This window comes from Antennarius striatus, chromosome 3 (genome assembly GCF_040054535.1).
Source record: "Antennarius striatus isolate MH-2024 chromosome 3, ASM4005453v1, whole genome shotgun sequence".
Taxonomy (NCBI): Eukaryota; Metazoa; Chordata; class Actinopteri; order Lophiiformes; family Antennariidae; genus Antennarius; species Antennarius striatus.
In genome coordinates this window covers 18,027,055-18,055,000 of record NC_090778.1, presented here as the reverse complement: position 1 = coordinate 18,055,000, position 27,946 = coordinate 18,027,055, and the positions used below count along the sequence as shown (strand labels likewise).

At 38.3% G+C, this 27,946-nt stretch overlaps 1 protein-coding gene across 2 annotated transcripts in view; it reads right to left on the bottom strand.

Annotated features, from left to right (window-relative positions):
- unc5ca (unc-5 netrin receptor Ca) overlaps positions 1 to 27,946 on the bottom strand; it is a 220,692-nt gene that overhangs the window by 63,537 nt on the left and 129,209 nt on the right. For both annotated transcript variants that reach the window (XR_011035077.1, XM_068311709.1), the window contains exon 4: positions 23,762 to 23,865. Coding sequence is in view for 1 of the 2 variants with exons in the window: in XM_068311709.1 (XP_068167810.1) it covers positions 23,762 to 23,865 (104 nt within the window). In the remaining variant the exon portion in view is untranslated. The remainder of the gene's footprint in view (positions 1 to 23,761; positions 23,866 to 27,946) is intronic.

Sequence of the window (27,946 nt, the reverse complement as noted above, 5' to 3'; positions counted from 1 at the left end):
AGTGTGTGTGTGTGTGTGTGTGTGTGTGTGTGTGTGTGTGTGTGTGTGTGTGTGTGTGTGTGTGTGTGTGTGTGTGTCTGCCTATAGGTGTTGATATTACAGAAAACAATTTGCTCATGATACAATGAACAGAAGCAGCATGCTGTTTCAACAGATTACAGGGAAGTAACCATCATGGTGGGAAAAAAAGAAAATAGTTTGCTTTCAATTGCACTCCTCTTATATATAAGCTCTACAATGTGTATAAACGTGAAACAAACGTATCATCACAACATGAACCCACATGGCTAAGGCTGCTAATGCCACTGTTTAAAAAAAAATCAAGCTCCAGCTCTCTGATCATTACTACACATTCTTGATCTTTATCCCTAAATCAAATTATTGTGAGTTTATTGTGGTTTAGAATCATTTTCATTTATAATCCAGTCATTAGTATGAAAGACTAAAATACTCAACAGGTTTTTATAGAGCAGTAGGAAGAGTATTCTATACATTACACATGTTAATACATCAGTTTTGCTTCTCCTCCTGTTTTTTCTGTTATACTCCCCAGCTAGTGTTTTTTCTGTCCTCTGTTTGTGGTACGACCAGCAGGTGTTTCATTCTCACTTGTAGCAAATCATCAATCAAATATGTAACATAAGCCTGGCTCTGACAACCAGTTGTTGCTAGACTGTTCAGTCACCTATGCGGTACAGACGTTTCGACCTAAAACACCAGGAGTATTTTTGTCAATTTTTATATTTGGATTTTCTTCGTGAGCCCTGACTAACATGATATTTTGCCTCTGCAGATTCACACTGCCTCCAGACATAACAGTCACCTCCCGTTACTTTGTCAACCTCAGACCTGCTCTGCCTTCAGTCTTCTGTTTGCTCTACTTTGTACTCAAGTTCTCAGGAATATTAAGTTTAGTGGACTTCATTACAGTAATGCTACAATCAACGTTAATGTTTCATTTGCATTGTTAGGCAACTTGATAAAAAACTTCATATCTTTCCATCCACCCCAACAAAGATTACTGTCCATCAGAATATAATTTCAAATGAGGACAAAACAGTCATTAGTGCAACACGTAGGACTGTGTTGAAATTTAAATTGTCAGTTAGCTGGGCTCCTCTATGAAAGTTAGATGTCTATGTATTGATTTTCTAATGCAATGTCTCTAACATTATGTTCTATTCGCTTCTGTACAAAGGTAAAATTAATGTTTGCTACCCTGCAATGTATAGATGCTACTCAGACTAAACAATGTGATCTAACTTACACTTTGTTTCTTCATTTGACAACTTTCACTACATAATGTTTGAATACTGTATAGTCTGCATTGTGTAAATATGTGTCAACTTCACATATTGTTGTACATAAATTTTATATTATACTGTAATTTGAAAGTACATAAAGTGATAATTACTGTATTCGTGTGCTTCTTCTTCTGCATGGCATTCTAGGAATATTTGTATCTGCCATTTTGTTACATTTTAACATTTCACACAATCTGCAAAAGTAATAGATCTGCAACCATTATCCTTTTAACTTAACTCCATGTTCAAATGATTTCTAGTGATAGAGGCCAAGTCTAATGGACTACACATCGTACACAACTAAGGACATATTTTACATGTGCATGGTTTGATATTCAAATTTATCTCCAAGACTGTACTCTATGAGCGGTATTCTCAAAAGATGATTCAGAAAGGAGTAGGATCAATTAACATGTTGGGTTGTTTCGTGTTTACTGGTTTAAAAACATGATGGAAATAAAACTAAGGTCCAAAGTCCATAGATAAGAGGCCAAGCAACTGAAAAGACAGCCAAAGGCAGATATTATTTAAGAAGACAGGCAAAATAAAGAAATTATTTCAAACTGTCTAGACAGAAAAATAGACAGAAAATGTAATATACTTAGAGAGGCACTGCATTTATCACATTCATGGTTACAAAAATGGTGTTGATTTCCATAAAGTGGCCAGGAATCGTTGCTAATTATTACCTTGCTATTGACAAACATTGTGTGAAGTATATCTGTGCCATTTCACATCAGTGGCCTAATTGGCCATATGTGCTGGTGATTCTGTCTACATTCTTACTACACTTGGGAGGTGATTAGGACATTGTTGCTACCCATTGCTACTATGGGGAGTTAACTGCAGCCACCAGACCCACAGAAATACGATACACCAAGACTGGGCAGATTGTGCAGGTTAAAATAAGGTCACAGTGTCTGTGCATGCATATATTACCCACTGGGTGTAAGTGCATGAGTATGTGTGTGTGTGTGTGTGTGTGTGTGTGTGTGTGTGTGTGTGTGCGCGCGTGTGTGTGTGGGTGTGCTAACATGGGATTTCAAAGGCTCTGACAGCTTAATTAACTAGGTCCATACGAGTGACATAAAGACCCAATTAACTTATGACATAACTGGGTCACCATCAACAATCATCTCCTACGATTGCTTTCAAAGACACCTTTGGTAAAAAGTAAAATGAGCTTTGAAGTTTCAGCTTTATTTAGTATTTAAATTGTATTTTACTTTCCACATTTTATCTTAGCAGGTCTTTCTCCTTTACTTTTGAACAATGAAGGCCTACATTCAACAGACATCCAATAATTTTTGAAAGATTAAAATAATTTCATGTCATATCGTACAGTAATAATTATTTGTAATTTACTTATAGAAGTACAGTGCGTCCTTGCTCCTCGCAGTTAATGCGTTCCAGGAACCACACGCAATTAATGAATTCCGCGATAGAACGACAAACTATGTATCTTATTATTTATGAACCCTCCCCATACTGATATTAAACCACCTTCTATCTGTATTACCTTTTCCCACACTTTTATTGGCTGTTTAAAGCACTTTTGTGTCTTACGTGAGTCCGAGACTCACGGAACATAGTGCACTTCCGGATGCCATCAGCCAATAGAATTCGCGTACGGTATCATGTGACTAGCTACAAAAAATCTGCGATGAGGTGAAGTTGCGAGTGTTGATTCGCGAGTGCGCGAGGGTGCACTGTTAATAGTAATTTCACAACAATAGAAAAACAAACCCATCATCTTGCTGCTGTGTTTTTATGACCCCATTGCTTTAGGTCTATAATGCTGCTCCATCACATCCTGCAGCTCCTCATCACCATTGACTTCATCATTTCTCAGCTTTACCAGGGTAATCAGTCACCGCCAGCGTCTGGATTCCAGGGAAGGATATATAGCTTTCTGATACGTAGGACTGATCCCCTTTGATTTTAATCTCCCCAATGAATCAACACTCTTAAGATGCCCTGACACCAAAGACTTTCTGACATACTTCTGATGCCATTTTTAATTAATAAAAAATATTTACTCCAACCATTGGTCTGTCATTAAACTGAATGTGCAGGAAAGAGCAGAGACTTTTCAAAGATTTTGCAGATACAATAAGCGGAACTAGGACTAGTTTGTGGTCTAAACCGAGATGCGTATCACAAGGAACTGCAGTAGCTGGGCATCAGGGAAGAAGAGTAGATGTGAAAGAAAGAATCTCTAATGTGCAATATGAGCATGAGTAATAGCAGAACAGTCTCTAAGGTGTTCCCTCCAGACAGAACTGGGACACAGGAGGACACCCAGTTGCACCGAGACAGGCGTACAAAGGACTATTTTTAAACCACTACTCCATCGCACCATGGTATGCATACTCTACAGTAGTATTACCTAACTCAGCTATGGAGAACAAACAGGTGAATGTGACTTTGAATAACATTCCCTTGGATGATATCACAAGAACATTGTTTTACAAGATTCAGCACATGGACCTGAAGTTAATAGCTTCCTTTCTGCAAATGTAAGCATGTGAGAAGAAAGAAAAAAGAGCACACAAGTGGAAGCAGGTGAAATGGAGAGGAGAGGCAAAACTCGGAAGCTCCTCAGTACTAAAAGAGGTCACAGAGTGAACAGTAAGCCTGCACCGGTTTCTCTAGGGTGCACACACTACAACACATTCACACGCACATGCACACAATGTGGTACCTCTGAGATTTAACACAGGTGCAGATGCTTCATGGTGATCTATTAGGCGCACCCTCTCATGTCAACATTCAAGAGAGGAGTGAGACGGAAAGAGGGAAAGATGGATGGGGAACAACCTCGAGAGAGGGGCGAAGAGAGAAAAGGTCCTTCCCCTGCAAATGTGAAGAAGTGAGAGAAAGATTGAGTTGGGGAGGAAGTGATTATGGTGGAGGATGATAAAGAAACAGGGAGTTTAGCCTACAAGGAGTTATTTGTGGGTGATTCATTTAAACTGACAATGTCAACACATAAGTTGAATAGTGAGATAAAACAGGAGAAGAACCCAACCCCAGGTGAATAAGTACACTATCATAAAAGAAAAAAACAAAAAACAAATGAAAAGGTAACAAGGAAGTAAGACTCAGACAGAAGGAATTGGGATTAAGATGCTATGTCAACAATGAGGGGATGGAGAGAAAGAGGAATGGAGAGGGAACAAGACTGAGTGGAGAGAAATGGGAGTGGGGAGTGTAGATGAAGAAGATATACTGGAGTAATCCATTAGACCAAACACTTGGGAAAACAAGAGGTGGGAAGAAAAAGTCATGTGAGGAATGCAGGGGAGAGAGACAAGAGAAAGAAAATAAAATTAAGAGAAGACAGCAGAAAGTTGGTGAGGGCAATATTTTCCCAGGAGTCCTGCTATGAAAACATGACTTGTGTGTAAAAAAGAAAAAAAAGAAAACTCTCACGGTAACTCAGTTGCCTTTCCACAGCCATCTATCTAGTATCAAAGAACAATGTATTATGGAGACTAACGTTACAAGTGCTGATAGATAGGCTATACTTTTGACCCATGGTACATGTCGTTGACAAGTAAATATGGGACCAGATTTGTGCAAATATGAATTAACGGACATAGAAGGACTGAAGTATTTTTTTTAAATATAAAAAGTGCTCTCTACTCAAAAATATGATTCAATGTTTATACAAATTCACAAAAAAAGGTTCACAACTGAACTTGTGATAAACATGTATACTGTACTATATTTTTAAACTCATTAAAATATATGTTGAGACTCATCTGATTCCATAAATAAATGAAGAAAGCGATGTGTTCAAAGGAAGACAGCAGAGGCGCTTTGGAAGAAATGTTTGGCAGTGCAAGCCAAGGAGGGAGACATATGTTAATGAAGAGTTGTGATATTGATTTACCATAGTCCTAATCCAATAAATTCCAGACAGAATTCTATAAAATACATAAACCCAATTAAAGTTTTTGAAGCTGCTTATTGATACATGTATTTCTAAGATATAAAAAAAAATATCAAAATGGAATCTACATTTGATGAAAACTAAATTTACTTTAAAAGATGATTTTAAGGCAAAACAGATTCATGAGTTTATTTTTAGTTACTTTTTGACCACTTTTACTGTGAAATGGGCAGTTTTAATATTCCAGTAGGCCAATATTTAACTCCTCCAAAGCATAGTTAACATTGTTGCAATACATAGACATTGTTCATTTTATGAATATACTGAAAATTATAATGATTCAATATGAAATGTTTAATGTAATAAGGAATTTATAGTGTTGGGATGAAATAACAGATAGCTGCAAAGACCAATAGAAAGAAGGGATGAGTATGAAGGAGCAAAGCTGTTCCCATGAAATGGAGAACAAAATAGGAACAAACAGAACAACCAATAACGAATAGAAAGCCACTTGGATTTTGAGCTCTAAGGATAAATACATGTGGGCTTGATAGCAGCATTGGTAGCTGAAGGGAGAAATACAGAAATAACAGTTTGGGGTGAGAGTTTTAGAGGACAGGTTGAATTGAGACCCTGGGCTTAAACCATAATGGAAGGAGGGAAGATTAAAAACATCCATATCCATTTAAAAGTACAAACATGATGGGAGAACGTTTTCCTTACCAGACACTGATGCACTAATAACTAGAATTAAAAGCAGCACCTCAGCTGTAACCAGGGAAATGTTCAAAAGGAATATATTTCCAAGTGTGATAGAAGAACAGAAATTCATCAAATTAAAGAAAAAGGTATGGTCTCTCTTCAGTTTAATAAAGCATGCTAAACTTCATGTTCTGATCTGATTTTTGAGCCTCAGATATCACTATCAATATTTGCAAGTATTAGTAACTCATAAATTTCATGAGTTTGGATAAAATATGGTTTAAAAATATGACAACAATGATGGCTACATAAATTGTGCAGACATAAATCTGTTAACTTTATTCATTTATTTAGGCATATTACCACTTGTATTTCTAGGTCGACTTTGTTTTATTTTATTCTTTAACGCAGTCAATCATCATACCAAACATCTAATTTAATGATATTATCTACAACAACTACAGCAACCACCAGCACATTGCACATAAACTAAGTCTTTAAAGGCAAGGTGTTGTTTAACTGACTTCCCCAGTTGCTGTGAGTCAATGTTGAGATGACTGACAGCTTGTTAAATTATAGAACAGTCTTGTACACGGTTAAGGGTCATTGCAGTAAAGCACCGAAGCCCTCTGCATGTGTCTCTGTTGCTGTCTTTATTTTTCTGGACAGTGATGCATTTTGCATTTCCTGCTGAACCCTCCAGTTCAGTAAGTACTTTAACATCACTTATGGAAACAGCAGAAGATTGAAGAGGGACGATGGGAAAAGGTAAGAGAGAGGGAGAGATGTGAACGTAAAGTGAAGAAAAGCAGGATATGAGACTACTAAGGCAGTGAAGTGTTTCAGCATTATGAAACAACACCTGCAATGCCTCCACACTTTCCTCGTGGTAGTGCCATCTGCCTTAGCAACCCACATAAACTTGAACTTCAAATTTAGACTTTGCAAGCTTATATTTATTTTTAATACATGCATCTAAATGTGGTGTTATAAATATCAGGCTGAGAAATTGAGTTCTGGTTTTGTTGCCTGAGGTATGTTCTCAAAAGTCCTCTCACATACTGAAAGTAATCTACAGTATGACAAAGTATTAAAATTGTTCTCAAGTAAGTTTGGTCATAGTCTTGATCTGATATTTTACTGATGCAATTTCAAAAGAATGCATGGTGAATGTAGGATACACAAATTAAAACCTGTGTTTTATTCTTTAATCTTACAAACCCTCCAGTTATGACATAAAGTGTATACAAAGTAATTACAATATTCTAAGATTCTAATATTCTTTAGTCTGAACTTAAACAAAAATGATTCCTTAATTAGTGTTCCGTTGGAATAAATGAACATATTTAAGTTTCATTCTTCTTAATTATCGAAAATTCACTGAATCCAAAATTATTGTACATAACACATACAAACCTACATGGAAATATTTAGGCGTGTGTGTGTGTGTGTGTGTGTGTGTGTGTTTGTGTGTGTGTGTAGAATAGAATAGAATAGAATAGAATAGAATAGAATAGAATAGAATAGAATAGAATAGAATGCCTGTAATGCCGTCAAACACAAGTGTACAATTTTTTTAAGACAACTCATGTGCAAAAAAAACTCAGGTGCAAGGAACAAGTATAAAAACAGAAAACAGGTGCAATGTATAGCAATATATTAACAATAATCTGTCAAGTGTGTAGGAATGAACTGTACAGCTAAGGGCTCAAAAACAGCAGTCGCAACAAATGCATTGCACAGAGTACCTAACTGGGAAGGAATTCCAACAGCCTGTCGTCAGTTACTTTCGGAGTACTGTGTTCAGTATTGTGATCGTACTTTAACAAAACGTACTGGTCAGTCTAGAGGTCCGAGCCTTGATGGACCTGGACATCTTCCCAGAGGGCAGCAGTGAGAACAGGCTGTGACCAGGGTGTCAACTGTCCCTGGTGATGCTTGTGGCCCTATGCAGACATCTGGTGTTTTAGATGTCTTACAGAGAGGATAGCTGTACACTTACAACCTTCTATGCTGCCCATTTCCAGTGTTTTTTTTGCCTGAGAGCAGCTCCTTACCCAAACCAGGATGTTGGTGAGGATGCTCTCCACACAAACCCTGTAGAAGGACAGCAGCAGGTTGTGGGACACGTTTACTCTTCTCAACAACCCTAGACAGTACAGGGCATTGGTGTTGGTGCCCCATGTAAGATCCTTTCAGATGTGCGTTCCCAGAAACTTCCACCAGGTCCCCTCAGATTAGAAGAGGTAAGGGATTCTCCCTCTTCCTTCTGAAGTCCAGCACTATCTCCTTGGTTTTCGAGGAGTTCAGTGCCAGGTTGTTATGGGAGCACCAGATGGTGAGGTTCTGGACCTCCTCCTTGTAGGCTAACTCAAGGCAATTTTAATCGGGCCCACCACAATAATGTCATCATCAAATTAACGAAAAAGTTGCCGCTGTAAATCAAGGCACAGTCATTGGTATACAGGGTGAGTATACCCATGACTGGGTAATGTCATCATCAAATTTAACAAAAACGTTGCAACTGTAAATCAGGGTGCAGTTGTGGGTATACAGGGTGGATATACCCATGAATATACAGCACTGGGGACCTGGGGGCCCCAGTGCTCACAGCCAGGGTTGAGGAGTAGTAACCTCCCAGTCTGACTGACTGCCTGTGGTTCGTGAGAAAACTCCTGGTCCATGAGCAGGTGTGCTTGTCCATACCGATTGCACAGTTTCGACAACAGTCTGCTCTGAACAAGTGTATTAAAGGCAGTAACTGAAGTCCACAAACAACATCCTCGCAAGGCTGCCAGGGTGAAGGAGGTGTTCACGCACTGTGTGGAGGGCTGTGTTGATGGCATCTCCAGTGAACCTGTTGGCTCTCTATGCCAACTGGTGCTGATCAAGACTGGGAGGCGGCAGAGATTATATGTGCCTCAAAACCAGCCTCTCAAAGCACTTCATCACTATGGAAATTAGAACCCCAGGACTTTAGTTGTTTAGGCTGCTGATCAACTTCTTGGGGATTGGTTGCAACTGGGTACTGTGCAAGTGACCAGTAAGAGGTTAAACATAGGAGTACAAAAACAGCTAGTTTGTCCGTACAGCTCCTCAGTACCCTCCCCTGAACGCCACTGGCACCAGCAGTCTTCTACGGGTTCATCACCACAGAGCACACTCCTGACCTCCTTTGTGCTCACATTGAGGGCCATGGGGTCAGCAGGCATGTTAAGGTTCAAGTTAAGAATTTTGCTGATGCCCTGCCAAACGGGGGGTTTGCCTCCATGAAGTGTCCCTCGATCTTTCTGGCATACGCTGCCTTCGCCCACTGCCTCTGCCTTCTTCAGGTTTGATCTGGCTGAGCTGTAAAGTTCCATTTCTGCAGACCTGAAGGCAGAGTTTCATTCCATCAGCAGTCGTGCCACCCCACAGATCATCCACTGTTTCTTAGTTGGATAAAGTTTGACCATCTTCTCTTCAGTGACATTATCCATACAAGTTTTAATATGAAACAGAACAGTGGATGCGTGGTCACTTAAGTACTCCTGTGCAAAAATGTCCCAGTTGGTCATGTGGAAGCAGTCCTGCAGTTGTGTGTGTAGGGGTGTGTGATTGTGTGTGTGTTATATGAGAAGGATAAAGTGAGTTTGTATGACAAGATTGATTAGTTGTACAGTGTAGGAGTGCTGACGACACTCTCATAATCACCAAAGTATTAGAGGCTCTGAGCTGGTTGGGGCCATGATAATCCTTTATAATTGACTCTCTATCTCTGTGGTGTTATGAAAACCACCTAATAATAAAATCAACTTTGCTTTCTTAATCAGGTCAGCTGAACTATTAGAGACTTCACTGTGTGTTTTTTGCATTTTATGGGTTTCCAATATCAAGTATGATTGTCAAGGGACAAAATTGACATGCAGAAAGCACAAAGTTATTCTGAAGAATAGGAAAGCTTTGAAAGCATTGAAGCATTGAAAGCTTTATTGTTTTAGAGGGTGTAAAAATATTAGATTAAGTGTTTATGATCAAAGTGGGCTTTATGTGTTGCCGAGGTGCAGAGCACAAAGTGCATGAGAGCTGAAATTCACCATTATACCATGTGTCGTTGAAAGGAGCCAATCAAAACCAAGTTTACACAGCTACAATATGTTCAGAGGCTGGGCTGCTGAACAGATGTTAAACACTTCTGACTCCATATCTGAAGTAGCTTCTTTGAATTTACATCAAAAACATCAACTTTTGAATGTTCATAACCATGACAATAACCTTTTTCAAACTTTAAGCAGGAATGTGACTTTAGGATTTAAGGTGTTTGCCTTTGTGAGTCATTTAGACAAAAGGTCATCCACACTTGCCTACTTAGGTTCTCAGTTATGCAGGTGGAGGCAAATCAAGAGGTGTAAAATAAGAATCAACTGGACTTGCTTAAGGTTGGTTTTCATTCTGAGCGGAGGAAACCTCTTGGATGAGAGGTGAAATGTCTTCAACCAAGCTAAAGCAAGTCAAGTTGATATTTTATTTGCTCTTCTTGAGTTATCCATGCTCTATATTTAAAAACTGCTAGTGATTTATTTTTATAATGTAGCCTTCAAGCATATTTTCACAATTTCCAGAAATTAATAAATGTAGACATAATATATGAAGGAAAATGCATTCAGGTTTTTCAGATTAGTTTACACTGGATTATTTTACCAAAACCTAAATTAGCAAAATTTTCTATCAAGCTGCAAGCATCATCTTTGTTTTTTCTTTGTTTCCTAAAGATCTAGCTGAACCCTCAATTCCAAAGCACTGTACATTGGCCTGTACAAGGTCAGACTTAAGTGATCTGCTGCCGTTACCCCTGTGAAACAACCAAAACATGAGGCGTGCCTTGAGCTTCTTGGCTATGTTTGATAATGAACCAATATGATTTCCAGGTGTAAGCAGTATTGTGGTTAATATAGCTCATTAAAGTCTATCAATCAGTTGGTCATATTTGATTTCACACCAACGACACATTTTACATACTATTAAATAGAGGTATGTTTCACATCAGTAATGGATTTTACAACCTAACGATAGAGGATCACATCCCAATCTCCCTCTGCTCCACAAAGATGACATGGTCAGAATCTAACAGTATAAATTCATAAAAACATTTATTGCACTGACAATGACCTCCTTTAGAATTTCACTGATGACTATTTAACTGAATAGTGATTTAAGTGAAAGCCAATTAATTGATAGCAATTATTCAAAGCCCTGGTTTATTACACTTTTTCAGTCTTGGTCCCAAATGAGAAATTTACTGTCTCACTCACTCTAGTCATTAAGAAGGCACAATGATATCACAGCTCTTGCCATCGGTAAGGCTATGGGTTATTCTATGTGCTTAGTTATTTGATAAAGTTCTAATATTTTTGAATATATCTCTTATGTGTTCATTGCATTATTTTAATGTATACGGAAATGCAGAAAAGACAACAAGTTACAGACGTTGCAAGTTCATGTGTTCAACTTTCAAAGTTCTACACGGTCTAAAACTTGACAGAACAGGGATTTGTTATTTGACACTGTCGCACCCTGTGTCAAAACAGTGTGTTCATTCATCCATGACAACACTGTCAGGACTGCCAAGGGCAGCACGGGTAGCTGCCTGACAATGCAGTACACTCTACAGACATGTCAACATCAATCCACAGCTTTGTCTCAGAACTATGTCAAAGACAAGGGGGTATGAGGAAGACAGAGATGGCAATAATGACAGAAAGAGATGGAGTGAGAAAAAGAGAACAGGGACAGAAATGTGTGGGAAAGACATTTTTATCTCCTATATCAAAATAGACAAATAGAACATGGATGAGAAACTGGGATGGCTGTGAAGAACAGATCTAATTAAAATAATGAACACAGTATTTTTTTTTTAAAACACAGTGTTAGAGGTTACATTTCAACAGTAGCACATTTAACACTCTTCTAATAACACTGCTGCCATTGAAAATGTCAGGGCTTGAACACGACTGGCAGGGGGAACCCAAAAGCACGACAGAGCAGCAGACGGGTCAAGTCTCAAAAAAGGTTTAATTGTACAGGCAGGGTTCAGATTCTGAGTAATCAGTCCAACAGGGAGAGGTTTATGATAAGCGACAGGTGAAACGACAGAGTCCAGTACCAGGCAGGGTCAGGGTCAGGCACAAGCAATCGACAAACCAGGCAGACAGATCAGACGAGGAGAAGGCAACAAGGCTGGGTCAAGAGAGCAGATGGAATTCGAACAAGGTCAAGATCAGGAAGGATACATAGGCTGGAGAGTCAGGGTGGGCACTAAACAATCTGGCAGAGAGCAGAGAGCTGAGCTGGCATATGAAGGGTGGAGGCAGACTGGGGAGTGGCTGCAGGTGTGTGTGGAGAGAAGGCAGGTGACGGGAATGAACTGATTGTAGATGAGACAGGATCTGAAATTACATGATATGTTAGCAAAATGAAAACAAACAGAAACTATTAGGCACGAGGTGTGACAGAAAAAGTCTTCGGTATGCTTGCATGCAACAATCTTTTGGATGGATAATTAAAGGGGATACAGAAAGTTCTGTCAATTTAGGAGATATCCACGTCACCTTTTTCCAACTTCTTATTTAAGCATTAAGTGAATCATCCGCTGCACATAACGCAAAATGTTTTACTTACAGTAAAACATTCAAATTCACCAATATTACATGTCTTTGGTCACAAAAGGAGGGTCGTGAACACGGAGGCAACCCACACAGGTACAGGCAGAACACACACACACACACACACACACACACACACACACACACACACACACACACACACACACACACACACACACACACACACACACACACACACACACACACACACACACACACACACACACACACACACACACACACTACTGAATCTCTTGGATAAAAATTACTAATGGAACTAAGAAATCAAGCAACCAATGTCATTCTGTAGGTGCATACAGACAGAGAGGTTGGATCAATAGAATAACAACATTGAGGGAGTCTGATAACTGGTATTGAGATTCAGAAATGGACAATACACATTCACAATGCAGTTCTGCACACTCTGCTGGCTTTAGAGTGGGATCCGAATAATGCTCCAATTTACTGACACGGCTTATCACTGGATGAAAAGCCCCTAAGGCTCCTAATATAATGCTGTTATATTAAAGGAGCCTGTGATGACACGCAATGCAAGGAGGAGTGAAGCAGTCTGAAAATCAAAGGACACTGTATGTTATGTATGAGATCATTCATGAGTCTGGTGTACAAGCAACATTAGATACTGATCGTAATCCTTCTGTACACCTCCTATAACGAAGTACAATACATTTAATACCCGAACAAGACAAAATCTGTTCCTCCTCATCTGCTCCATTTGTAAATTACTTTGCAGTAATAGGCCATCACAACAGCATTTTAATAATCTTGACACCATTTCAATAATTCAACTCAGCAGCTGGTATAAAATGATGACTGACTAATCTCTGGATTATAGTGATGTTTTCTGACAGAGGTGGAGGATCAAGGTAAAATGTGATGAGAGATGAGCCGTGGGGCTTATTTTGCTAGCTCAAAGAGGATTAAGGTAAGGATCTTTTGGGGAACCAGCATTACACAAATTGTTTTTGTGTGGAAAAACACACTCACACAGGCACACAAATATACCAGTGCATCTCCACAGAAGGGCAGGGATAAAAGTGACTTTAATACATCTAGTGCAGTGGTCAAAACATGTTTAAGATTAAAAGCAAAAAAGAGTGTTTGATTTCATATTACAAAAACTAGTTCTATCCCTTCAGGATCATTCCCATTACCAAGCGAGGTATTGTTTTGACCAACATGTTTGTTGGTTTGTTGATCTGTTTGCATTACAAAAAAATACTTGATGGGTTTCCATAAGACTTGGTCAGAAGATTGGAGATGTGTTGAGAAGAATCCCTGAGATTTGAAGTAGTCACAAGTTTTTTTCCACACTGTTAACATTGCAACACACAGTTTAATTTTTTTTAAATATTTATGCAAATTACAAATTAATAACTTCAAATATTAACAAGAAAATGGGTGCAAGGATTGGAATATGTGCCAAAAAAAATAGATTAAAAAATCTAGTAGTGCATCTTCAAAAGGGGTCGGTCACATGTTTTGTTTTGTTTTTTTCCCACACTATTAATACATTGCCAAAATCCTGAGAGCAACCATTTTAATGGAACATGTCATATTTGAATTTGTTAAAGGCTTTACTGTATATTAATTATAAGGGATTAGTTGGACTTGGTAGAGGTATGCGTTCTACTTAGTGTCCTTCTAGCAAAATTCTTTTTATTCAGAAATACACAGAAGTCCAAAACATGCCATTAACAATGATTCATTTCAACTTTAAATGCACTGACTGAGTTTTTGATGAATAAATTCATTGTAAATTCTGAAAAAACACATTTTGGTATTCAAAACATTGATTTAATGTGAAATCTGAATAATATTTACTACCAAACAAATTGATAATGTCATTTGTTGGACAGTTTAATTCATACTCTCAACACCATTGTCCATTTTTTACTACTCCATTAGCACAGATGTTCTAACCTCCAGATGGACACTGTAAACACACATCATTGTTTGACACATTATAAATGGTGCTTTCAGTATCTGCACTGTGTGTCTGCATGCAGCAGACTGTACCAATGTGAATAAGGCCGTTGGAGATATGGCTGCTATCATTTGCAACACAAAGAGTCTCAATTGCATTGTCACACTTTTTCACACACATTCTGTACATGTACAGTATATGTCGAGACTAGTTCCAAACTGGTTAACATAGAATGTTGTTAACAAAAACAAAGAGAGACATTGATAACCACTTAAAAGGAGGTCATATTTATGAATGCCGTATGTTTTTGCAGTGTCTGTTCGTGTATGTGTATTACATATTCCCACAAACACACAACTGACCAGAAATATCCAAAAGTGATTCTTAGTGCAGACAGCTAGTTTTTTGTCCTAGAAGCTAAGACTTTTCTTTTCAGTTGTCAGCTGTGATCAACCACAGAAAAGCGACTTTGAAGCTAGTTGCTGGATGGTGCGTCCAGCTGATGATGATAATCTAAATCTCATCTTTGAAGGTCAGCTTCTCTATCACTCTGATGCAAACAACAGTGACTCACTTAATTTCCTTCTTAAATCTGTATATCTAAGAACTATTTGTAAGCTATTAGTTCTAATTTTTTGTATGTTTGTGTATGTGTGTGTGTGTGTGTGTGTGTGTGTGTGTGTGTGTGTGTGTGTGTGTGTGTGTGTGTGTGTGTGTGTGTGTGTGATAGTGTGTGTGGATGGTCTGTCATAACACACTAATGTGTTTATTTCAGTGCAGCTGGGGTAATCAGTCAAACACAGAGACAGACGTGGACAGGCCCATACTCAAATATTCACATAGACACCCATTGTCTCTCTCTCACACGCGAACGCACGCACGGACGCAAACACACACCCACACACACACACACACACACACACACACACACACACACACACACACACACACACACACACACACACACACACACAGACACACTATTAACTGTGTACTTTCTCTATTTTGGCCCAGATGGCAGTTTCACATCTCTTTCATTTCACTGATGATTTGAATAATCTTATCTTGCTGTGTTGGGATGTGTTTTTGAGATAAATGTTTAAGAAGAAGAAGAAAGTCCGCTTTTTTGTCCTCTGTGAGGAAATTGTCTTTCTCACTCCACACTACAGTTACATATGTGTTAGATCATGCATACATACATACATACATACATAGTTATATACACACCTCTGAGACAGAACACACTAGGGGCCTGTAGGCATGCAATTAGTAACATCAAACAGTAGGGAGAGGCACAGTGATGGGTCGCGCATGAGGGATTGCACCCCAAACAAGCAGCTTTCTAAAGGGCTCTTGGCAGTGGCTGGGAGGTGAGCTGACACCTCCCACCGTCAGCTCACACTCCAGAGGATGTCCTGGCGGGAGCAGGACTCGAACCATTGATGGCTGGGCGATATCTCGTCTTCAAGACTTCAAGATGTCTGCTCTACCGCTGAGCCACTACCGCCCCAAAATCTAAATATTAAAATCTAGATATCAAAAAAGAAAAATCCAAATTTTGTGAACCCGTAGACATTATATATTGAACTTGAGCACTGTGCTGTATGTGTTTCAAGGTCTATATGCATAAAGCCATTACTGTTAAACTTCTGAATCCTCTCAGCTGAATCCAAGATAGTTGTCATCAGCTTCTAAAGGCTTTCAATCACGGTCTAAAGAGATTTAGACATTTCACAAGGGTTTCACAATATATCAAATTGTGCCTGTCAGGATCTTCAGATTGAAAGACAAGAAAAAACAGGGTAGACTGATGACATGAGATGTACTGTCAGAGCAAAGTTAAATGGAAATAATGGTAAATTGACAGAGAAAACTTGGATTGTTCTGACCCTGACTCTGACCTTTCAAAGCAAACTGTTTTACAACACTTGAAATAAAAAATTAAAAAATAAAATAAAATGCACAGTAGAAGTCGCTGCTTGCCTGAAATGGATAATGTACCAATAACCCGTATGAGTTTCAATGGATAAAATGCAACAACATCCATACTTTTGATAAATGAAAATTAGAATTGAACGGCATTCTCCACATTTGTCAGCATAAAAACAAACAAACAAGACATATTGTTACCTACACCGTAAACTGCATCTCTGCTGCTCAACAAAGACCCACTGTGGCCATTCCAGAGTTATGAAGCATTTCTCCTCTCCTCTATTTTCTGCTCCGCTCTGCATAGGTCTCGTTCTTCCATTCCCTTGCTCTCACCAAGCGAGTTGCTTGAAGAAGTTTGGTTCTTACTGGCTGGGGTGCAGTCTCATGTTAATGGTCGACCGCCTCCTACCTCAGTGAAATCTCTACACTCAGTTAAGTGGGTCAGAAAACAGAATGCGTATTTCCATTCTGCTTTAAGAAGTGCACAGTTTCAGCAATAAAGATCTCAAGCCCACCTTGTCACACACACTTTACATTTCCCTGAACAGCTCATAAAGATGAAATTCCAGCAAAAGTTCAGTCAGAAAGTTTTAGCAGTGTCCACAGATGCAACTGATATGTGCAACAGTAATATCAATTAAAAGGTTTTTAAATATTATGAATAATAGCCTTGATGCATAAAATAACACGTTACAACTAGAGGTGTAGATTGTGAATACATGCATAAATTACCTGAATGAAAGGAATCATGAGTTAGATAGATCTGCATCTACTGTATGTGGATGTTTTTACTAGTCAAACAGAATTATACTTAATAACAATTCTTATTGTTTGCTATATAAGCCGTATAAATTTTCTGCATTTCAAGGTCCCGTTCAAATTTAGAAACTCAAAGGATTTGAGTTATTAATAGGATAATATAGGATTTCTATATTTATAGTTTTTAGACTTTGATTTACCTCTATCAGGATTTGTTGTTTTTTCCTGTAGATCTGTAGTTGTTTTGTGTGTGTGTGTGTGTGTGTGTGTGTGTGTGTGTGTGTGTGTGTGTGTGTGTGTGTGTGTGTGTGTGTGTGTGTGTGTGTGTGTGTGTGTGTGTGTGTGTGTGTGTGTGTGTGTGTTTGGAGGGGGTTAAGGCTTCAGTGTAGCATGTTGACAGACACGTGATGCCAGCTGGGTCTTACGATTTTGGTGTCACATATCAGGGAATCAATCCCATCTCAGTGACAGCTTTACAACTGTTGTCAACTGGTCGACATTGCAATCACAATCACTAGTGGTTACCAGACAGCAGCTATGACAGCTGTCAGTCAAAAAAAAACAACCCAAACTAGAACCAAGGCAGATACAGACTGCAACATCCGGCGACACCCCTGAATTCAAAATTTTACCCTGACCTACTTGCATAGGTCAAAGATGGTCTTACTCACACTGGCTTTCTCCCTCGTCTTTCTATCTTATCCGGTTCCTGAGTGTACAAAAGTTGGAATTTGACTTTGACCTAGTTTTGTCAAGGTTAATGTTGTCATCTTACTTTTATCCCCTTTGCCACCCGACTAATGTGCTTTTTTGTTTTATCTTCCTATCTGCAACGGTTGCGAAGATATTTGGTGGACATATTAACGAACGAACGGACGAATAAACAGACAAACGAACGGACGAACATACGAACACTGACAATTACAACCCATCACTGCTTTGAAGCGGGATGTAAAAAACAGATGGTTGTGTACGTGCAGAAAAGAGACAAAAAGGGAACATATATAATGTATATGGCAAAGAGAATACGACAACAAGGAGAAATGAAAAGTCAGAACAGTTGAAAAGAGTGAGAGCTAAAACCTGAGGTCATCAGCTGGTTTTAAACCTAAATCCCTCTAATCAGCCTCAGCAGACAGGCCAACCCATTTGTCCTGAGATTCCATTATGACAGGAGAAAGGAATGGGGAAAGTGGCAAATTGAATACAGTGAAAAAATTGCTCTGAAAGTCATTGTGTGTGTGTGTGTGTGTGTGTGTGTGTGTGTGTGTGTGTGTGTGTGTGTGTGTGTGTGTGTGTGTGTGTGTGTGTGTGTGTGACTTTGTGTTTGTGTGACCAAATATGCTCAAACAGGTGTTAAAAATACATCAAGCAGATAAAGCAGAGGTAGCGAAGAGTCATTAGTGAAACTTATCTCTAAAATGAAGGGGTTTGAGTTGTGACAGAGAATATAGATGTGTGTGACAGAAAAACATAGCAAAAATGAGCAGCACTGTGTTCTAAAAATTGCATTTATGACTGCTTGATTCTTTCTACTGGGCATGCTGCTGGAACTGATGTGGTCATTTTAGACAAAAATCCTGCAGGCACCCTGCAGGACCTTTAAAAGCATCTTAGAAGCAGCTCTCAGCACCACTGCACTGATAATATACACCAGGTTTGCATGTAAGACGAATGCACACATGGCAGAGGAAATCAGACTAATGTTAAAAAATGAAGTTTAAAAAATCCCCTGGTCAATCACCTACCACAGGTTTTTTGCATTAAGATTGTAAGAGGCGTAGGAAGTATCTGATCCAGTATCTGCAAAATAGTGGGGACATTCATTACTAGAAAAGAACTTGCTCTCCAAGTTGTCAAAGTCATATAATGTTTCCAATCAGATTTTGTATGAACTTAACATGAAAATAAACATATCATTCACACTAATCACAATGTTAGGGGTATTGCTATTTACACACGTCTTTCCTATTTGGTCTGAATTTCAATGAAATAAGTTTAAAAAAATTGTTTTGTTTTTTTTCTTTTGTTTTTTGCTAATGTTGCTAATAATGAATGAGAAGAAACACCATTTTTATTAGTTTAATATATATTACCCCCAAATTTTAGACAATAACAAGGATAGTCCCAAATAAAAAAAATTGACAATATCCACTATTTGCCTTAATGACAGCTTGAAAGCGACGTCTTATGCTCCTCACTAGCCTCATGATGTTGTTCTGAGGCAACGCATTCCACTCTTCCACAAGAGCTACATGCAGTTCTGCCAGGTGGGGGTGGGGTACGATCAACCAGCCTCTGCTTCAGCTGGTCCCAGACTGACATGGGGGTTCAGGTCAGGGGGCATTGTTGGCCATACCATACGAGGCACTACGACTTCCTGAAGTCAAGGTGTGACAATCTGGCACGATGTGGTGGAGCATTATCATCCATGAACAAAAAGTCGGGGGTGCGCTGACGGAATTGGGGGATGATGATGGGTTCTATGATGTCTCTAAGGTAAGAATGTGGAGTGACTGAGCAATCTACAATACAATAACCAAATCTGTTTTGCGCCGGCTGGTAATGCCTGCCCAGACTGTTGCACCTCCTCTATCAAAGCGAACCCTGGGGACCATGTTGACCTCATTGTATCGCTCACCTCGCCTTCTCCAGCAATGCTGACGACCACCATTTCTGTGCAAAGTGATCCGACACTCATCAGTGAACAGGACGGTGGACCACTGCTGCATTGTCCAGGTCACATGGTCTTGTGCCCATTGCAAATGTTCATGGCAGTGTCTTGGTGTCAGTGGAATCACCTTCAACGGTCGTCTGGCATACAAGCCAAAGCGGTGTCGGTTGCAAATGGTTTGTCTGGAAACCTGAGTACCCTTCCACTCCTGGGTCTGTCATAAATTCTGCCAGTAGTTCTGTGTCTTGATGCAAGTCTACTGATGACACTTTAAGACACACCAAGTCCACGAGCAACATCTGACTGCCTGCCCCCGACCTGAAGGTGATGTATGGCCAGGTGGTGCTGCTCGTCCATTAAGTGACGTCATGTGTTCATGGCTGTTTGAATGATGAACTTGGAATGACTTACGAACAATACCAGCTTTTTATACCCACAGAATGTTGAAATTGATGCCACATCGAAAAGGCTGTTTTTTTGTACTTTTTGGTATTGGCCCCAATATGTAAGGCACACTGTACACAGTGAGACCAATATATGGAAAACACAAAATGAGGTGTGTCTATCACCCCAACACAATTTCCTCCCTATCCCAAAAATTGCTGAAGTGAAACAATCACCGTATGTACACACCCACTGAGTTTCTCAAAATATCCCTAATCTGTTAAACGTATGACACTAGCGCATACGTTTAAAAGATTCAGTTTAAAAATGTCTAATTTCCTTATGGTAACACTGGGCAGCGACTACTAAGTCACCTTAGCTTGTGTTAAGGTTCTTTAGGTATGATTTCATGTGAACCAGGATGGCTACAATATTCATTTCCTTTTCATCTCCCAAAAACTGGACAAACTGCCTGGCCTTGTGATTCTTCTGTTTTGCCAAAAACACATTAATTTCCCCTCTTCATGCCCAAAAGCATCCAAGCACTGTGTAACTGCTAAAGTATTTCGTACTTAATTCATGATGTGAATAGTTTAGATAACTACTGGGCTTTGAGCTCTTTTTATTTCACATATTTAACTCAGATGTCTTTGAGCAAGTTTCTTCCATATGTTAATCTTCAGCCTCATAATAGTGCCTCAAATGGGTGGAAATTAGGCTGCCAGTCTGCTGAAGATCATTGAAGGAAAAAGAAATGCAGACTTGTCTGGAGTCATTTTGTAAAACTCAGTTTTTCACTGTCAACCTTTCCATGGTTTTAATCATTTTGGTCACTGATTATCTTTCAGTGATGTTGGGGCTTTTGTGCCATACGAACATACACAGTTTAGGGTCAGGATGTAATCCAGGTTCCAGTAGTCGTAGGTCCCACATCTCTCTGAGCTGGTCATGTCATGCCTGTTTAAAATCGTTTTGATGACAAAACCCTTCACGTCTGAAAGACTGGAGATAAGAAACTTTGTGGAAGACAAAGCAACACCCACAATGTGATGCAACTTTGGTGAAATCAACTAACTTACAACAGTAAATAAGTTTAAGTGACGTACTTGTGAAATGCTAGCAAATGTTAACATGCTTGTCAAGTCACAAAAATGTTTATACTGAATATATTAAAAAGTCTTCACTGACAGTGTGTTTAATTTGTCATCTACACAAACATAATCTTGAGTAGTGGCTACGGCATTCGTTTACTTTTCAAAGCACTCACATTAAAGTTACACCTGTAGACACTGTTTTGTACAGAAAAAAACAGTGAGATTAATTAAAAAATGAAACTTATGTTTCCTAAACTTCAACCTTAGTCCATTTGTAGAGTCTACGTGGATTCTATGATGAAAATCTACATGATGTATTTTATTTACTCTAAAAATGTCTCATCATAATCCAGGCAGTGATTGTGTTTCAGCATGAAGTCAAAACTTCATGGAGATTAAGTAATGCACACAATTTCTCTGAGACAGGGTTGAAAGGAGTGAAAAATATTAATAATAATGCGCAAATGTTATTCTCTTGTTCTCTCCATTCCCCCGACACATTTTCCCTCATTTTGTACGATGATCTGAGTACCTCTGTCATCCTCTCCTTTAGTTTCTCTCTGCCCCCCCAACTCTTCTCAGGGGAGCTATGTACTTAAATGCAATTGAAAACGACTATCAAACCCTGAGGAGCGAAACCTGATTCACAGACTCCTTATCCAGCAGCGCAGTCCTCTTCAAGCACTGCACTGCTCTTCCCCCGTGATCAGCTAAATGAAATTATGTCTTTTTATCCATTCAGGTGGGTTTTCTACCACATGAAACAGGGAAATTACAGAATAATATGAATTGTGAATGACACTCTAGCCTGTAGTTAAAACCCTCTGGGAATGGAAGTGACATGTGTGGCTCCTCCAAAGTGGATGTTTCAGATCCAAAACGTTTGATGGGAAACTATTTCCAAAGTCCTGACGATGTACTTTAGGCATTTAGTATCTTAAAGAGGTAGTTTTCCTTCCATTCACATGTTTGCATGTGAAATTCACACCTGTTGATATTCCAAGCATAGCTGGAAACCTCTAATCAAATAAAGTCTATTATGCTAACTGAGTTATTCCCACACAAATTATGATTCAACCCCCATTACAAGAACAGATACAGACACTGATACTTTGAACAAAGCAGTGCATCCATTTCTCCACAGATTACCTAATGTCGCAGAACAATCACTGAAAGATTAAAAGACCAAAAAAAAAGTAAACTTTTTTTAAATTTCAGGGTTTTTTTTTAATGCAATTTGTGTAGCAACTTGGTTCTCAGGTGACATTTAAATGTTAGAGGGTTTAAGCCATTCTTGTGATCCTCTGTGATAATCCCATACAAATGTTCAGTAATGTGCAAAATGCTGAAATTTCAGAAAATTTATTTATTGGATAAATGTTAAAAATTTGATGCTTACCTACAGTATTCTGCTTATTTATAAATTATTGTCCTGAGCTGAATTAAGCCTACATATTTTAATCTTGCTACATTGATCAGGCCCAATTCACTGACAATTTATTAAGTTTTAGGATCCCTGCGACACTGACACATTCTGGCATGAGTCCTTGATTTAACTATACAAATATATATCACCTTTTCATTGTGTTTTAATGCACCATTTAACTTGTACTTTACATCCAGGTATGTGACAACTTACATTTTATGTGTAGTGACTGACAGAACAGCAGGGCAGGGAATGAATGAAATTGCTTCAGTGTCAAAATGAACACCGAAGATTAATGTCCCCAATCAATGTTCAACCAAATTTAAAATACACCAGAGATGAGTTGATCTTTTGGCTATAAAATAGCTTCACTTTGTCATTTCCTTTACTGGACATTTGTTAGGATTTTTACTGTATCACTAGTGCAGGAATTATAACGTTTCAGAGTAAAACATGCTTTGTATGGTCTCACTGAGATTGACCTCTGACTACCCACATTAAATCTTTGAAGCATTGTGCAATGTCTCAAGACAATCTTCTAAGCCTTTCACAATAATGGGACAGATGGATGAACACACAGATGAACACATCAAAACAAAATGCTTCCAGCCGAAGTTTTTGTCAGTATCTAGGCATAAAAATGCTATTTAACAAAATTTGTCAAAAGAGTAAAAATACATTTTTATTCACTGCATCCTTCAACCTCTTACTGCAGACTGACAAGTGCATTCATCTGTCTAACTACTCTGTTCTGCTGTCATTTACAGTTCCAGGCAATTTCAAAAAGTGCCTCACATTATTAAGAACTGACTTTTCTGCACTTTCAAGTTATTTTGTTTTACTGATTTCTATTTTTACATCTTTTTAAATATTCCTGTTTTCATTCTGTCATGCTGTCTCCTCACCATGCTCCCTGGTTCGGTTCTACAAGTGCTGTCTTTCAATGTCTTGTCTTCTTTATTCACTCCAGGTGGAGGATAACAGGGCTGATAGACATACCTCAGCAGCAGGTACACCCTCCGGCGGACGACACTGTAACAACACTTCTTGCTCCAGAGAAACTTCCTTTCCCAGAGGTTCCTGTTCAAAAGACTTCTTCAGATCTAAGGAGAGAGAGAAAATTAACATTTTTAAAATTATTATGTAATCCAGAGCACATTTGGCTTTGTAGAGGTTCTGCTAAGACTGATGAGAGAAATACTTGTCCAGATATTGTGTATATGTATATATTATATTAAAACTTGAAATTTAAACTTGAGATTGAGTTGCAGACTGTGGTGAAAATGATAAACAATGATCCATTGCTTTGACATGAGGGCTTGTAATTTAATGGATGAACTGCATGTATTCACACTGATTTTCTGTCATTTAATCTCTCATCTGACACACAAACTACATCACCACTGACCACAAAGGAGAACACATCTGGAAAGATGAGGCGAGTCAGATGTCATTATCTAACAGCTGTGATTCAACAGTGAAGGAAGCCATTCTGGAGACGGTGCCATGTAATGTGTCACATATGAGGTAACAGTTAAATAATAACCATGACGTTGTTGGCTAAAAGCTATGGAAATGCTGACTTCCACTTCTCTTTTGTCATTTTGGAAATGTATATGACAGGAAAAGCATTTTTCTGCATCTGCAGACAGACACATACATATAATTTAGATTTTAACACAGTAGTTAGAACAATTTCAAAGACACGTTCACACATATATTGCTCATCATTCCTTTAAGTGCTTTAATTGATACACAAGCTAAGTACAATCTGTCTTGCTACATGCTTGTACCTCCAAGCATGTAGTATAAGATTTGCATGAGAGGGTAGGAGCCTTACTTTTTCTTCAGACAAGCTGCAGTTTCCAGATCTCAAACACATCATAGAAAATAAATGATTCAGACTAATAGTCCACATGCTGTGATAAATGACAGCATTACACAGCAGCATGGAATGCACTGCCCTTTCTTTCTTAGAGTTCTTCAATAAGTGTTCAGCTGTTTTCATTTTGAAGAAAAAAACCCCTCACAGTACTGAAGTTTAACACAATTAGCCAGACCTGTAAGTAAGAACAACAGCATATGGAGAAATAAATAAGAGGGGATGAACAAAGGCATTAAAGGGTATAAATGAAGAAATAAGAAACCGTTATGGGTGAATGGATGATTAGACGAGGGAAAGTTTACTTAACTTTCTGCATGACTTTTCTTCATATATCTTTACATTAAACTACATAAAGACACACTTTTCATAAAATAGATGGTTCTATGGCAAGCAGCTTTAATACTCTCTATGTTTAGTATTTCTGTCTAGAATTTTTTACTCAACACATTGTGTAAATCTTCCATTCACAAAACTATAATCACTCATAAACCTTTTCTTGTGTTGTTCAATTGATTCCAGCAATAGGGCAGAATAAAAGACATCCTTCTATAATTTTCTGTTGACCGCCCCCAGCCCACAGCTATATGCTATAATGTGTGCATGTATTGGTATATTGGCAGTATGGTTTCACACACGTCAAAATAATTTGCCTGCAAAAGGAAAATGCCACAAAACAAATTGTAAACTGAGATGAGTGTTGCAAAACTTCGAAGGTGATTTTATTTATGGTGATGATGGGTTTCTAAATAAGAACATGTGAGGAAAGAGGATTTTCTTTTTTAGCTCCCAGGTGGTACCAAATGGTGTATTTGGCTGAATATAACCTGGTAAAAGGATCTGCAAAGATTCTCCTTCTATTCATTCAAACTATTTCAATAACACAAACCAGCTGTTTTCAGCAGATGTACAATGAAGGATATGATTTATGGTGAAAAGGTAAAAACAAAACAGTAACTAAAAATATTATATTTTGTGTATACATTAAACATGTAAGAATGTCTGTTTGCTTGATTGGGTAAGCAAGACAAGTAATTGCATTAAGTCTCCCATGATTTTTTTGTTGTTGTAAATGTAAGAATGATTAGTTATACTGCCTACATGCTATGTATGAGTTGGCAACTTAGAGAATCGCTCAAATGGATACGACACGTTAGAATAGGGCAGAATGACAGAAACAATTATATAATTGGAGTAGATAGGAAAAGAGTAGGAGGAATGGGATTGAAAGGAGGAGAATGGGATTTGATAGGATAGATAATAGCAATTACAGGATAGGATAGGATGGGCTAAAAGTAGGACAAGAATGAATGGGATAGGATAAGAAAAGTTAAAGATGGAGCTTAGAGAGGGTAGGGGAATGATTAAAAAAGGGGGACTGGAAAAGAAAGAAGAAAAAGGGATACGATAGGATAGGAAGTAATTTTTTTCCAGTGAGGGCAACCTCATATGTATTACAGTGACATAGGTCAGGAAAGGTTATGATAAGATGGCATAAGAGAATAAATGATGGGCAGGTATAGAGTAGATTGGAGTAGGATAGGAGGAGAAGGGTGGGCCCTCAACCATTTGGATGGAACTGAATATAACAGAAGATAAGTTACTAGAACTAAGTATTTCCTAAATACTAATCACATCAAATTTATGAGCATTTTTTAAAGAAAATGTCATACATTTTCATCATATGCTGGTTCTGCTGTGTTGACGGCACAGCTGCTATTGTGAAATAAGAGTCATAAAGCATAAAGTATATTTGAAATAAGAAATACATGATCCATTGTGTGTTATTGTAATTCATGTCTATGAACCATCAAAAAAAGGAATGTTTCGTAATATGTCATGAAGTAAGTAAATTAGTAAGTTCGGACAGTTTCCAAAGCAATACCATGTGAATATGTGGAAATTCACTGCAATACCCGACCCAATCAATAGCTAAAAATTCAAAGAGTTTGAGGGTAACTTTGTTTGTTTTAAAATCATTCCTGTGTCTATAGAAGATAAATCTTCCCTCCTATGTCCTTTACGTTTTAAGCCATACATAGAAATTTCATTGGAGGTCACTGTGTTTGTATGTGTGTGTGTGTGTGTGTGCGTGCATGCGTGTGTGTTGTGTGGGTTATCTTAGTGTCCTTTAACACCCCTGGTTCCCTGGTGTACCTTCAGCTTATCTGTCAGCTCTGGTAAATCATTTGTGGACAAAAAGACAAGCTTGAACATTTCTTAACATTAAAGCAGTCAAATTTGAATCAGTTTGTGGGAATTTAATCAGTGACCTGCCAGTGACATAGTGAAAGAGAAGGAAAGGTAAAATTGGAGGAGGAAGAATGGAAGGAAGAACGGTAGGTGGTTGAAAGATGACATCCACAAAGAGGTGAGGACAGAGGTAGAAACAGAAAAACAGGAGCAGCCCCTCACATTAATCCCCAAACCACCTGCCTGCCTCGCCTTTACTTTTCAATGTGTTTTGTCATGTCGACAACACGTTACATCCAACTCTGTAATAGATACTCAGGTCAGTGAATGCACCATGCATTATCTGAATCCATCTGCCCAATTTATCCCAAACTAATCAGCAATCCATCAAACATCACAGCCATCTATCTGTCTTCGATTGCATATACTCTATCACAATCCCAGTCCTATGAACAAAAACAAACCAAACAAAATTATCTGTCTGGCTTCCAAAAGTAAAAAGAGATAAACAGAAGCCAAATAGCAAACTGATCAAATTTGTTGAAAACGAACAATTTATTACTAAAAAAATCTTCAAGCACTACTATTGTGAGATGTGGTCAGATGGGTGGTACAGTTATATGCCTTAAACTGCAGCAATCATACTTATTAACAATTATTATTCAAGTCATAAGTTCATTCCAAGCACAAAATTGGAAATTTGCATTCAGTATTATGCTCAAAGCTCTAGAAAGTCTATCTCAGAAAGTTCTGGCAAGAAATGTCAGATGTCTCATTCCAGGTAACAAGTCAACATTTAAATTCTGGATGGGTCAAAGTAATATTTGCTGAGCTTTTAATGTCAAACTTTCTCTGATGATCTAATGATTGCAAGTAGTGTTAAAAAAAGAAAAAGAAAAAAACAGGAATGACTTGGACACAAGAAACAAGTGTGCCTGGTTCATTGCACAATGGACAGAGTTACTATTATTATTATTATTATTATTATTATTATTATTATTATTATTATTATTATTATTATTGATCCTGGTGTATATTGTACTGTATTTATTGTTTGGTTATGCCAGGTGATTTTTATTTATCCATTTGTGGTCAGTCCTTGCAGAGAA